At 38.8% G+C, this 15,440-nt stretch overlaps 1 protein-coding gene across 1 annotated transcript in view; it reads left to right on the forward strand.

Moving 5' to 3' along the window:
- Positions 1-1,654: 1,654 nt before the first annotated feature.
- nrxn2b (neurexin 2b) overlaps positions 1,655-15,440 on the forward strand; it is a gene marked incomplete at both ends in the record, with an annotated part of 653,173 nt that continues 639,387 nt past the window's right edge. Inside the window, one exon of the mRNA XM_083937460.1 lies at positions 1,655-2,324. Within this exon, the coding sequence (XP_083793586.1) occupies positions 1,655-2,324 (670 nt within the window). The remainder of the gene's footprint in view (positions 2,325-15,440) is intronic.

Below are 15,440 nucleotides of genomic sequence, written 5' to 3' on the forward strand. Positions count from 1 at the left end.
TTTCTCTGTCTGTATTTCTCCCACTTTCCCTCCCTCCACGCTTGTATGCTAGCATCGTTGCTGTTTTCACTCTGAAGCCAGGCAGGATAGCACAAAGGAGCATGGGTAGGGGTGAGCCTAGCTTTAATTGTAGAATGTTTGTGATGGAAATTAGATCTCACTCAAGAAATAATGGCTAGGGATAAGGCCGAGCCCCTGGGCCAAGACTCGCCGTTCAGACAGCTATTGACTCTGTAGCACTCCACTCTGAATCACATTTTATTTAATGATGTGGGTGTCTGCGCATGCATGTACTTTGTGTGTGTCTGTGTGTGTGTGTGTGTGTGTTATCGCGCTCCACAGTGGGAGGGTGTGATTTATCAAATATACTCTATTGATGATTGGCCAGAAAGTGTGTATAGATGACAGCTACAGTCTCTTCACTGCATATGAAACCATTATGTTAAGGTTCAGTACAATGCTTGACATATCTATTGGTATGACTGAGATTGAGCAGGTGAAATAAGACATTCATATTGTTCAGGCCCCTCTGGGAAGTATGGAGCCATGCATAACTTAGAAAGCTTATTTATCGCTTGGCTCTAGAAAAACTTTTTTTGAAGTGTCAGCTTTCAAAAGAAAAAGCAAAGGGGTACATGGTGTCTAAAACTGCATGCAAAAGCAAACTAAAGGCAAAGACAATTAAAGATAAAAGAGAATAAATTACATGCAAAAAGGAAAACAATTCTGATTAACTTCACTTGTAATGGGTCACTTTATTATATGACCTTCTTAATCGTGTATAGTTATATAGAGGAAATGCAATGGAACATGTTTGAATGTGATTTACATTTTTTTATTTTGTGTGTGTTTCTTCCAGATCCCCTGCCACCATAATGATGAGACCCATTCCTGCGTGAAGCTTTGTAGTCCTTAAGTTTCCAGAGAAGAATGGGTGTACGCTGAAACCATGAACGCATTGTATGCTCAAGGAGACACAAGCAGACTCTGATACCAGTCTACTCCCACCCCCCCTCGCTCTTTTGCTCATTTGCTTTTGCTTGCACTCCCCTTAAAATAAGACCACAATTGGGATAACTCTTCCCCCTAGCTTTTGGCGGCAGCGGACATTTCCTGGAAATTGCACTGAGATCTGGATTGTAGAGACGAAGATTCTATTTTTGGTCCAGGATAGACCAAGAGGCTTTTGAAGAAACGGCTGTGCTGAAATTAACATATTCCCCCCTCTTTTACTCTCCCGCTATTCCTCATTCCTTTCCTACAAGTCCCAAAGGCACCAACTGATGGAGAGACGAAGGAGAGAGTCAGGATAAGGACACAAATTAGAGCATCATAGAGAAGAGGAAAAAACTGCTGATTCGTCAAGAAAATTGGAATAGGGCGTCCGTGAGGAGAGTGATCTTAAAATTCCAGATCAGTTTTATATATACATATATATATATACATATATATATATATATATATGTATATATATATATATATATATATATACATACATATATATTATTTACATTTGGAATCTGTTAGCCACAGCGAAGCTAGGCCTAACCTCTTGGGTGCATAAGACCTATAAGGCATCAAGTAGAGAAGGGGAAACTTGGGAACTCTGAGCATGACAAGGGGGTTAAGATTCCTGTTTTGGCCCCTGTGGCCTATGGCTCTCTTCAGTCTGCTCACTACAGTGACAATGCTAGAATTTGGTGGGGCACCAGGCCAGTGGGCACGCTACGGACGCTGGGAGGCTGGATCAGTGGGCGAGCTTAGCTTCAGTCTCAAGACCAACATCAGCAAAGCCTTGGTACTCTATTTGGATGATGGCGGCAACTGTGACTTCTTAGAGCTTCTGATCGCTGGGGGGCGCCTCCAGCTGCGCTTTGCCATCCACTGTGCCGAGCCAGCCACGTTACACATGGAGACACGGGTTAATGATGATCGCTGGCACATGGTCTTGCTCACCCGAAACTTCCGTGAGACCCTCCTGATGGTTGATGGTGAGACAAAAGTAGCTGAGGTCAAGTCCAAGAGGAAGGAGATGGCAGTGGTCAGTGACCTGTTTGTGGGTGGCATCCCACCTGATGTGCGCCTGTCTGCGCTGACGTCCAGCACAGTGAAGTATGAGCCACCCTTCCAGGGATTGATCTCCAATCTGAAGGTGGGGGAGATGCCTCCTACTTTGTTAAATAGCCAGGGCATTCAGAGCGACCTGGAGTACCTCTGCACCAAACAGAACCCATGCTTCAATGGAGGGTTTTGCTCTATTCAGTATGGAGAAGTTCACTGTGATTGTACCCACACACGCTTCAAGGGGAAGTACTGCAAGGAAGGTAAGAAACCATCATACTATACCTGCTCTACCCTGGTTTGATTGCATTTTTCCTGTGTAGTACTCCTGGTATGGTAAAGCTAATCTAAATATATTGTAAGTAAATATATATTCTGTTCCTGCTATGTTACTCAAAGACTGTAGTAAGTCATGAGGCCTAAGGTTTGTCCTTACCTTTGGGGCTTTGTGGTCACTTTGTAGCAATACAGTTTTCTAAGGAGTCAGTGGTTTGAGAGGTTCTGCATAGCAATGTAAGTTGTACCATTCTGATATGTATCAATTATGCTTAAATAGTCTCTTCTTGACCTTTTCTAAATCTCTTGCAGTGAAGTGAGAAGTCACCTCTTTTGGTGTGAGGCAGTAGGATCTAGGGTTTAATACTTGTATTTGTGTGTACACCCAATGAGGGCTAAGAGGGAGGAAGATAAATTGCCTCCAGAAAAGGCATTCATATTACCATTTTCAGTCTTCTATTGTCAAAATTGTTTTTAAGAAGTTTCACAGCTTGAAATATTGAGTTGTTGAAAAAAAAAACTTTTTTAGGGATTATCTGACTCATACAAGAGATTAAGACATGGCACAGGTGCTACATTGAATGTGGCTATAGATTTTTTTCTGAAACAATACTTAACATCAAAGCTGCTGAATATCTAAACAGAATATTCCAAATACAAAATCACACATTGTAGGTCTGCTTTTCAACTGGTTTTCTTTCCTGCTGTTTATCTATCTTCAGTCTTTCTAGCTCCCTTCTTTCTTTAAAAGCCTATTGTATCACACGTACACCCTGGTCTTGCCTGCATTTGCTCTTGGGATGTGCTCCTCTGCTGTCAGCTCATGTCAAACTCTGTTCTGTTTTACACCTCTGGCTCCCTCCTTCACTGACACATCCCATTTCCATATCTATGGTTTCCCCTCTGCTTTACGTTCATCCATCTCTCTGTTTCTCTTCGTCCCGCAGCATTTCCTTCACCCGATTCCTACCCTCTCTTCTCAAGGCTATCTGGGCTTTCCATCTCTCTTCTCTTCCCTCCCTTGCTCTGTCTCTCCCGAGTTCCCTCCCTTACTCCACTTATCTCTCTTTCACCTTAACCCGCTGTCAGCACTTCCCACTCCTGCCTCTCCTCCCCCTGCACTTATCTCCCTCCTCTCTTTCTTTCAAACTGTCTGCATCTCCACGCCTTGCTCGTAAATTTTCTCATTCCCTATGCAGGTATCAGAAATTGCTTGCTTTGTCTTCATCATTTGTAATGAAGGAGAAAAAGCCCTTCATCCTACATAATCTCCAGTTTTTGCAGTTGTATGTTGTATTAATATTGCATTGCACAATGCATAATAATCAATAGACTCAGTAGCTGCTACCTTGTACTGTGTGATGAAATGACTTGTAATTACTGGATCTTCAAAAGGTAGATAACTACTTTGCCAGCAGTAATGTGCCAATTGTTTGAAGTCTTGCATTTTTGTGGCAACCAGAGATAAGCTTTGACAGTGCTGACAAAGAAATCAACCCAAACAAAATATTTTGTTCAATGTCTTTGTTTGAGTATTGCTTTTGATAGATGTGAAGTAATAATAATAAAATCAGCATGCAGCCATAATTTTGATCAAAGCATTTAAGTTGTTTTGATGTAGAAAGTCTAGAAAAGTCTTTACCACCTCAAGAAGCTGTGTTGCTTAGTCTTTTGCTCTCTGATGAAGCCAAACAAAAGCAGAATATTTCATTTCTTGTAAATGAGTTACTGCTGTTTAGAGACTAGGGGTGGGTAATCGATTCATCAATGCATTGCAATATAATATTTCCCAATTCAATATCGTTCCTGAAATAGTCAAGTGTGGGTGCTGTGGGCAACACCCTAGTGTGATTTGCGTTGTATGGAGGCCCCACTCGACCAAAGAACATTTATTCAAACACCATGGCAACCGAGGCGAGTAGCAGCAGCAACAGGAATTTCAACCAGGGAATCAGGGGTAGTGGCCGTTCATGTCCCAGCACCATTCATGTCGTGGACGTACTAAACCAAACCACAGACTTTTCATATTTTAACCTACCTACCTACTTCATACCTACTAATATCTCTTAATTTCTGTTGGGGTCAGTTTGTTCTAAACCAGTACAAATAATGTACATATTTTAATTTAACAATTATCAGAGGGTACTCTAATTAGAGATGCACCGGTCCGATACCCGGATCGGATATTGACAAATTAGCTGGATTGGATATCAGATGAATGAGGCCGATCCAGTCATTTATTTTTTATTAATATTATACACAGCAGTCCAGATAAAGCGATCTAGTCACTTTAATTCGATGTTTGAAACATCAGTTAGGGTCTTGTATTACATTTGACAATATCTGTTTGCAGTGCACTTTACATGGGAGTGCTATTTTTTATTTTTGGTGCTAATGTGCACTTTGTTATTTGTTAATAAATAATAATAAGTACATTAATATCTGTGTTAATTTGTTACCTTTTTTAACAAGGCTAAATGTTTATGTCAAGCCTGATGCCTTCACTCACATGGCAAGGTATAAGGTTCATTCATTCAACAGTAAGATCGGATTGGTATCGGGTATCGGCCGATACGCTCAGCCCAGGTATCGGTATCAGATTGGATCGAAAAAAACTGGATCGGTGCATCTCTCTAATTAAATATGTGTATTTCTGTCATCTGCATTTATTACTGAATCGATATCGAAGCATTTAGATCAATATTAATTGAATCTATATGGAATTGAATCGTGACTTAAAGAAATTGAAATTGAATCATGAGGTTCTAGACAAAACAACCCCTATATGCGACCCTATAGTACAGCAAATGATTTCATTGCTGGAGTCTGTCTGTCTCTCCTTTTTTCTTAGTTCTTTAATTCTTCCAGCCTTTTCTCCGTCTCTCTCTGTCAGATTGCTGTGTGGTTGCTGGAAGCAGATACTGTTGGCTCTTGGCTAAATTGAGAGCAGAATACCAATGCAGTGCTACAGTGACTGCAGGAAACATTTGTCCTTTTGAAATGTAGAGAGAGAAAAAAATAGAGAGAGAGAGTGAGTACGATAGAGGGGGAGAATGAAGATAGGGGCACGGAAACGGTAAGGGGCAGAGAAACGGAGCAAGAGGAAATCGGGGAGAGCGCCATGGTCAATCAACAGTGAGAAATGGAGACAAGAACAAGAACGACAGACACCATAAAGATATTAATTTGCTCAGTGTTAATTTATTTTCAGAGATGTTCTTTGATTTGAGGATCGTTAATTGGGTCATTATGGCTGACTGCCAGTGCAGCTGTGGATTTATTCCTTTTATCAAACACGTAAGTGGGAATGTAAAGGTCTGTCTCTCTTTTAGCTGGATACGTTAGATGTCTGTGCTAACACATTCATGTCTCGCTGTGTTAGGTCTGTGGTGAAGGGGCCATGTCAAAGGAAAGCTTATTTTTAAAGGCCTGCTGCCGGTTCACTTCAGAGAGGAAGAACGCATCATTTCATGGGAACATTTTTAATGATGAGATGTGGCACTTGCAATATATTCATGTGTCTTGTTCTAAATGATTCATGATGTGCTACTTGATCATTTAGGTATTTAGCTGATGCTCTTTGCAAATATTTACAATCAGTAGAATTCCTACAGTACTAAAACTACAAACAACCTACAAAAAAATATTGCAAAGATTTCAGCAATGAAACATACAAGAGTGAAACACTAACTTTAGAGGGTAGATTCAACCATGGAGAAAAATAATTTACTCCCCTAGTGGTATCTACCCATGCAGATAGTTTTAGTTTTATGGACGCAGGGCTTGAGATATTTCAGTCCATGAGATTTGGGCTTTAACCACAATTAGGGATGTCACAATATGACATTTTGATATCATGATTATTGTTCTTTTGGTCTTGTCCTGCACATAAAGCTTTTTAGCCTACTTTATATTAAAAAGAGAGGGTTCAGCACATACTCTTCGTGTATGGTATAGTGGCATGGGTATGGACACTTTCACATAGAAAACCAACCGCACACTCACTTGTTATGTGACTCGGAAGAAGATATTTCACTGCACACATAAACGACATAATTTGTGATACTTTTTTTTACAGGGCAACAATACTTAAATCAGGACAGTATGGCTTCTACAATTCTTACAGTTATGAAACCTTATCCTGTGGTTAAATATGGCTATTGTGGGCGATATTGGATTTTAATGTGATGTGATTATGACTGAATTTCCGTTCAGTGGACAAAGGACATTTCTGGATGTTGTCAAGAACGTCATGATTCGATTAGATTTTGATTCTTTAGGTCCCGATTTGATTAAATTTCAATTCGATATTTATTCAATAGATGACAGAAATACACATACAGTAATTAATTATAGAGTATGTGTGCAATGTTTGTACTGGTTTAAAACAAACTGACCACAACAGAAAGTAAGAGAAGATAGTAGGTATTATTATCACTATTATAATTACTTCATGAACTGGTTGGTAGGACGTGGTACGAAAAGTTAAAAAAAAAAAATAATTGTAAAACGTTGAACAAAAGTCAGATTTAAGACGATGGCTGTTGACCGCTAGACTGGAAGTAGTCCATGACGACAATGCACCAAAAACACTTTTACGTAACCGATTTTAGCCTACAAAAAGGTGACGGGTAAGGTTAGACATGAAAACCACTTGGTTAGGATTAGAAAAAAGTCTGTGGTTTGGTTTAGTACGTCCATTAACATTTGCTGAATGTATGTGTCGATGCACCTTCTTTGCTACAATCATAGATTCTGTCCCCATTGACTTGCATTTAAAGTAGTTATCGGCAGACCATTTTTCAATTATTGGCATTGATATTTAACACAATTTCACATTGACTTTGGAAACATCATGCATTTATTAAATTCTAAAAATACATTATTTTATCACTGGAATGTCTTGTCTATAATTCAATTGACAAAACGTAAAAACTATATATATATCATATAAATATTATAATAATAAAGCTGCAAGCAGCAATAAATGGGCCCTCGCAACCTGTGTACGTCGGGGTGGTGGCTGAATGCTGTCAGTTGCAGCATTGAAAATTTCATGTAAATCGGATTAGGTTTGTCATAAAAGTCTAATTTCCTGTTGCCAGTAGGTGGTGCTGTGTCTGTTAGTCGATATTGGCATGTAGGTGTCCTCAGGCCTGGATTCCTATCATCTCTGGGAAATGTGGTGCAGTTTGGACAATGTATGCTGAAGCACGAGTGACTTCCTGTTAATGGTGCGTGGCACAAAATAGCCACCATGCCATTACCCAACATACACAAAAGATGCATCGTGTTTCCCTACATCAAGTGTAGAACCCACAATGTAAATTTCCTGTAAACAGGTTGATATTTGTCATGTTTCTGTTACAGCTGATAGATGTTGTTATTACTATGACTAAATATTGAGATGTGAATGTGTTAAGGCCTGGGCTGTTATGGATCATGAGACATTTAGGGCCGATGGACAATGTATGATGAAGTTACAACCGCTTACTGTTTCACGGCCAAGGACGGTCGCCACGACAACAGAATTTGATACAAAGCCAAAAGCTTTATGATCTAGCATCATGGAGGTCTTACTTCTGTGCTGACAGGATTTTAGGTTGACCTGTTCAAGCGGCAAGAAGCAGGATACCAAAATATATCAGATGTAACTGCCTGTCGCCAGTAGGGGGTGCTACGACTACGATTCAAAATTGTCCTACAAATGTGTTCAGGGCAGGTCTCTTATAAAAACATGGAAAGTTAGCAAAAGGTATCTGGTGTGGAGCTTTGGTTGTGTCTTTTGTCATGGCATTTCATCGAAATCTGCCGTGCCGCCACAGCCGTGCAGTTAAACCAAGTCGTCCCATGTTCACAATGAAGCATCATTCACGTCATAAGGCTCTCATTACCACTTTTGAGTAGGATGTGATGAACCAGTTAGGACAAGGACATCAAAGTATAAAACATGTCATTTCCTGTTACCAGTAGGGGGCGCAATGACTATAGGTCAATATTGTCACGTAGATGTGTTCAGGCCAGGAGTCCAATCATCCATGAAAGGTTTGGGGCAGATTCGACAATGATGACACAGTTAGCAGAAGTATTAGCTAATACTAGCTGATTTATCAGCACGGGAAGTTGCACAGGCACTTCAGAAAAGGAAACAAGTACATAAATAAAGTCACAAAAAGTGAAACCACGTTCCAGCGTCCATCTTTGTATCCAGGCTACAACACATTTTGCTCACAACCTACTGAAAAGTCCCACACATATTGTTTTAACATTTCAGTAAACTATGCATTCCAAGACAAAACAAGCATCAGTGTGATATGGAATGTGGCACAATAATCGTTTTTGGGAGCCAAAATCACAATTGAAAAACAAGATTTGATTAATTGAGCAGCCCAATGTGCTTCTGTGGGTCATTTTTTTATAATGGATGCTGACTCTGGCTTTGTTCACTGTTGAACACCAAAAAGCAGTACAGGGCAATGCAGTAGTTCTAAAGGTAATTAGAGGTTAAATTAATTTGTGAAAGTGACTGCTGTGAAATATATATAATTTTTTCTCTGTAGAAGCCATTTGCAATATTTGTGATTGAGATTAGTTTAGTTAAAGAGTAACTTAACCAGGCTGAAAAGTCAGTGTTTCTATTAGGTTGTTAAAATAGTGGGAACATTTTATTGTGAACTCTGTACCGTGAATCATATCGAATCATGAATTCAGTGTATCCTTACGTCCTTAATATAAATAAATATACATACAGTATATATACTAAGATAGATAAACATAAGTCTTCTAGGGTTTACATTTGAAAATAAATCATTCCTAACCTAATCAGTTATATAGTGTAGGCGTGGATTTAGTCCTCTCTTTTAGCTTGTGACAGGAAATGATACCTGGCAGTGTCACAGAACATTGGATTGTATCCGTCCACATTTGCTGCCTGTTCTCTGGCAGTGGGATAAAGACTATGTCACCATTTATAAGGAAAAAAGGTTGATGCAGCAGCCTTTTTCCACTTGGCAGCACCATGTAGAGAAATGTTCAAAAACAGATGCTTAGCTCATTACTGCTCACTACTCTCCAATTCCCTTTCATCATCATTTTTTATTATATGTATTGGAATAAAGTCCCTGAGGAGCCCTGCACTTAACCCTAAACTAAAAAAAAACTAATAGATTAATGCAAAACAAACAGACATCAATCTTTTTAATAAAAATATAAATATTTAGTTCCAGTGTGTGGATAACGTATAACAAAAAGAAGTGATTGCTGTATCAATATTTTGTGCCACACCTAATCATTACATTGTTGTTGTTTTTTTTAGTTCTGTTATTTCTGTATAAGTCCTGTTATTTGTCTTAAACAAAGTTTATTGTGTCATGTGATATGTTAGTTCATTACACTACACTAAGAACAAATATTACTGGACCACTGTAGAAAATTGCAAATTAACATTTAATATTCAGAAATGTAAATCATGGACACAGCTGACAATACATGTACACAGCCCAGCCATATATTAGATTCTTGGTCCCAGTCATTGCTTGTGGAGATGTTTTAACGCAGTCTGCCATGAACAGGTGGTCTTTTCCCTGACAGACCAGAGTGACCTGGGTTTATCAGCTGGTGTAATGAATGATACAAGCGCAACATCCCTCTTAACACCACAAACATTTTATTTGCTACAGCGCTACATCTTATTTGACAAACATTGCTTTTATATTAAAGTGCATTCCAAATCAGTAAAGTTAAGCGTAAATGTGATTTTGAAAATAACATGTACATGAATATCTCTACCCTTGCTTGTCTCATGCTGTGAGAAAAGGGAAACCTTCACACACAAAACTTGACATTTTGTACTACAACTCTCTATTGATATAACTGAAATCATATGAATACATTTGAGTTTTTATTTTAGGAAATTAAATTTCACAGTGCAAAGAGGAGGTCAATAGGTAAAATATGCATGTGTTTCAAAAGGGCCACATGTAGCCAATTTAAACAGTGAATATGTCCTAATTCCTGTAAATAAGCCAAACTGTTATTTGCACTCTTGTTAGAAAGAAGTCAAGTTATCACAGCTTTACAGAAGGTGATGGAATATTGGTTGTTATTTTCCTATTAGCTTTTCCCTCATTGCCTCTGCCATTGCTTGCATTCCACAGAGCTTTAGTGGCATTTTTACTGAAAATACAGTGCTTCTTTCTGTTTCTGTCGTTACATTCCTTTGGGCTAATAAAGCATTCCAAAAGATTTTACAGCAAATATAACATTATGGTGGGAAACGCACGATGCAGGGACGTTCTATATGATACTGTTAATGCCTCATTGATGTTAGGATTTGCTATACAGTAGTTTAAATGTCCCTGTGAATAAGTTGAATGAGCTGGGACATTGGACGTAAGTTGCAATAGTTAGAGTAGGACTGTGATAGAACGGGGCTGGGGCAAAGAGCAAAGGACACCAAGGAGAGTCGTACATCATGGTGATAATTGTGCTATCTCCCTACTGGCAAGCACAGAAGGAGGAGGTGGAGTGAGATTGGGCTGAATGTGCGACTGGGGAGGGGGTCGGCTCACTGTCTGGTAATTTAACTCCTAATTAACTTGTCCTGTTTACATAAATAAGTATGGGGCTAATGGAAAGGCTGTATCAGCTGTTAGGCCGCCTGAAGAGGTTCCATAGATAACCTTATCAGTAATACGTCTGGCTGTGACCACAGACACTGACAGTTAGCAAGCCATGTCTTTTTGCCTTTACCTGCCAACTACACTGATAAAGTCTAATGAAGGCCTCCATGTTTCAAGTCTCCATTGGATCTGATTGCTGCGATTTTGTTGGTGTTTATCAAAGCTGCTGTGCTACAGCTCTGCTGCTTCTGCTGCATGCTGTTGGGACTTGATGTTAGTAAAGTAGCTGTCGTTATCTTTCTATCATTATGGCTCTTTCCGTCTCTTCCTCTAGTTACCCAATAAGTAATTCTCTCAGTTTCAGTTTGTGTTGGTTGGGAACCGGCACAGATGGGGAGACTATGGAAATGAGTGTATTGTTAGAAGTTCAATTTTCTCCCTCATGTCACAGCGGTAATAAAAGTAATAACAGACTTTATTATAGTGCAGTTATCCAAAAGGGATTAGTCTGTGCATAGCAAATGGATGAGAATAAATAAGTAACATACCAATTGGACTATATACATAATGATAATTAAATACTGAGAAAACAAAAAAATGCTCAAGTAGAGGGAATTACTGATAAAACAAAGAGGGAATTAAATTACACATCTGAATGGATACACTAAATAAGAATCTATAACATAAGAATATTGTAAGCCTTATAAGCCACAAATATTCTCTGGTTAAGGTTCACCCTTTTTAAAAGTAATCAGGAAACCATTATCCCTACCAAAACCTACTTAGCAATAGTACATAGGGTTGTATGGCATTTTTGCATGTACTAAAAACTACCACTACTAAATTACAGTATAGCTGATCCAACCCCTTAATGGAAGAACTGAACTAAATATAATCAGCTAGTAGATAGATAAATTCAGTCAGTGATTACTAAAATATGAGGGAAAAATCTTACTTTACCCTTTGACTCTCCTTTTTAACATATTAAATAAATATCTACCATGTTACTCTCTTCATCATCGTCATCATCTCCTCTACTTCTAACAGATCTACTTTTTTTCTTACCCTTTACCCATCGCCCACTCGTTTTTTATTTGCTCTTGACTGTTTAGTCACGGCTTTTTGTTGACTCAACAACCCCTAGTTCAAAGGACACAAGCTTCTCGGCCTCTATTCTCCTTTTGATAGATTCCCAGCTTCCTCGAACAGACAGCAAAGCAGAATCCACTAGTCATGGGTGCCTAATATTCTTCAATTCCTCATACTTTGATCAAAGGATGTTGCGCTACATGCTTATCTCATTCTCTCTTATGTCTTACTCACATGGTTTTTCTCACTTCTGTGCTTAAGGTTTTTTGAAAAGAGAGAAAGATCACAAAAATATTATACACTCTAAATAACAGATTCTTATTCTGTCTTTCTCATAACCTGGTCTTCGTTGCAACTGCTCCGGATGAGAGACTTCCTTAAATCCCTAATCCCCTAATTCAACCCTTTTTCTTGCAGTACTTTTATGCAGATTGCTTCTCCTTGCAGTAGCAAAAAGCAAGCATTAATGGATTCAAGTGTGAGGTTAAATTGCCTGACTCAAAGGAGCCGATGAGTGGTAAGCACATTCAAAACATTTTGGTTTAGACTTGCATGATGCAATGGGGAGGTAGTGTGGGATGTAGGTAGGCTCAGTTCACGGGTTAGAGTGGGTAGGAATGAACCGGAACTATTCTAATAAATGAATTAATCTGATTTGCAGTTTTACATAGAGCTGCAGTTGTATTGATTTTTTTCCTTAATGCACAAATTACTGAAGCCATTCGAACCATCACAGTGACCGCCATTAAAAAAATATTTAAATATCAGATGTTATAAAATAGTTCCTTTACACATTTTGAATGCATGTATTACTGTAGTAGTCTATTAGTATATAGCCTGAATGTCTATTTTTATTCCAGTCTTATCATTAAGAGGCAAACTTCAAAACCAGGCTTTTACAGCTTTTACAGTATAACCACACAGACCTCTACACACATCAGAATGCTTGGTCATAACCCATCTTTGTCAGACATTTCTCCCTCCCTGGGTGAGATGGATGACAGAGATGTGTTTCAGTGGGAATAATAAATTAGCAACTAGAGGACTTCCTCTGCTCAGAACGCCACAGTGAATTTCAGCCTCCCTGCACATTTTTAAGCCTAACATGGTTGAAACAGAGTAGCTAATATTGGTAATGAGAGCAACAAGTTAGCAGCTCCCTGTTGTTCACCCAGCCCCAGGATGAGGAGAGTATCAAAAAGCGACCACAACTGACGGTAAAACACAGTAAAGACTCTCACACTGAAAATAGCTAAAATGGAAATATTGTGCTGCAACTTGTCTTTCAGATTCAACAATCTAACCTCAAAGAACAACTGTTCACAAATGACCTCCTGTGACTCCAACCACTGTCGTTATAACCTAGTAGAGCACTCACAAAGTCGAAACCAACTTCCCACTAACGATTTTCACTCAAATGGCGGTCATTGACACTTGGATCTCAAAGGGTTCCAGTGACATCATCAGCCTTGTGCACGCCCTTTACTAGAGGTTAAATAACTGGTTGTTTGTCTTGGAAGACGTTTCACCTCTCATCCAAGTCCAGTTTGTTTTGACTTAAATTTCTTTGGGGATAACGATGACCTGGACAAATGAGAACATTTACAGGATTAATGCAGATTGTGAATGCAGCAAAGCCAATCATTACATCACAAAATTATAATAATAATTACTACTTAAAAACACATCCCTTTTACACCCCAAAATTGACACACAAACAATAAGCCTTTGAAAAAAACAGCAGTGAAGCACTGATAGGCTTGAATGTGTTGGGGGAGTGGCATATTGCGTCAGCACGGTAGCAATCAGTGTTTTATTTTGCAGCGATGCACCACCATGTGTCCATGAACAAGTAAAGTGTCTGTAGTAAGTTCACATTATTAGTATCTGTTATCTTAACTGTTCCCCCGAGAATTTTTCCCCTAGACCATATTTTAGACTTCCCACAGCTGCCAAATCCCACTTTAACCCCTGCCTGGGTACATAAAGTGAATGGCTTCCATGGAAGGTTTTAATCTGATGTTTCCAGCCCACCACCTTCCTCCCTTTTCTCAGGTGAGTCGTTACTGAATTGAAAAACCCCTGCCAGCGTGATCAGCCGTCATATACGATTAAAGCTTGCTCTCTACCCCCTGGAAAAGTGAGCGAAAGGTCTGGCTCTTGCATCCCTGCCACATGCCACATGCTATCTATCCTCACTGTGATTGATGAAAGACAGACAGTGTTTGTAAAGTATAGCCTTTTAAAAGCCTTGTAATAGTATTTTTTCCTTATTGTAATAAATAAGTGCTTAGGTTGGTTAGGTTCCACAGACCATGTGTCACTGCAGCGGTCCCATGTTATACAACCATGTAATAAAACCATGTACTACCATGATATACAACATTGACAATCAATTATTGATAATTTGCACACTTTTATGTGACTGTAAAGGGTGTTTTTTTTAAAAAAAGATGAGAAACCTGACACTCCTCTCATTACAATGCATGGATTACAACACACCGCTGGGGTACATTACACAGATTTGCTAATGCAACAGCAAAGCAAATCAATAAGGCATTCTCTGATGGCCTCTTTTAACTGTGTTGGTTATGCAGTATCAATATCCTAATGTACACACGTCAATGGCTTTAAATTTCATATGCATAGATTTTTGAGTGTACAGTGCAAAGCTTTATGCAATTAGACTTGATTTTATTCCCTACGAGGTCTTCTCACTATTCATGTTCACTGTTAATCAACAGACAGGTGGCTCACCAGAGACTGCAGTCAGAAAAGGGGGTATTATCAGTCGCACAATCAGATGTGTTCCATATCAATATCTGCTGCCGCATCCTGCCGTTTATAATCTGACACCTCACGTCTGTAGAGAAAAAAATTTCTCCTGCAGCTCTGTAGTTAATTAAATTCATTTTTTATTAAAAAAATAATTTTTATTAGAAATTGTGATTACAACCGATTCATGGGCTTAACATCTGTATCTATTGTCCCACTTTGATTAAGTGGTAGTCTGTTCATAGTGTTTCCTCTATGGTATAATTGAATAAGAAATGTTATTCACTTCAGCTTAATATTGAATCTGAAGTAATGCAATTATTACAGTAATTTAAGATTTATCATAGTAAAAGTTTGAGCAATGAATGCTAGTCAGCTAACAGTGCTAGCTTACAGTATCTAGACATGTCTTTTTTGCAGCTCATACTCAGCTAATGAAGAAATAAATAACAAAGGAATCCTTGATTAGGGTTAGTAAATTAAGTCAATCAAGTTTTGGGACACAATCACGACAAAGGTGCAAGGAAAACCTTTTTTAAAATAACAGCTTTGATATATGATTGCACCTAAAAATTCTCCTGTGTCACCTTAACTCAGTGGTTTCCAAACCTTTTCTGC

Source organism: Echiichthys vipera (genome assembly GCF_963691815.1).
Source record: "Echiichthys vipera genome assembly, chromosome: 22".
Lineage (NCBI taxonomy): Eukaryota > Metazoa > Chordata > Actinopteri > Perciformes > Trachinidae > Echiichthys > Echiichthys vipera.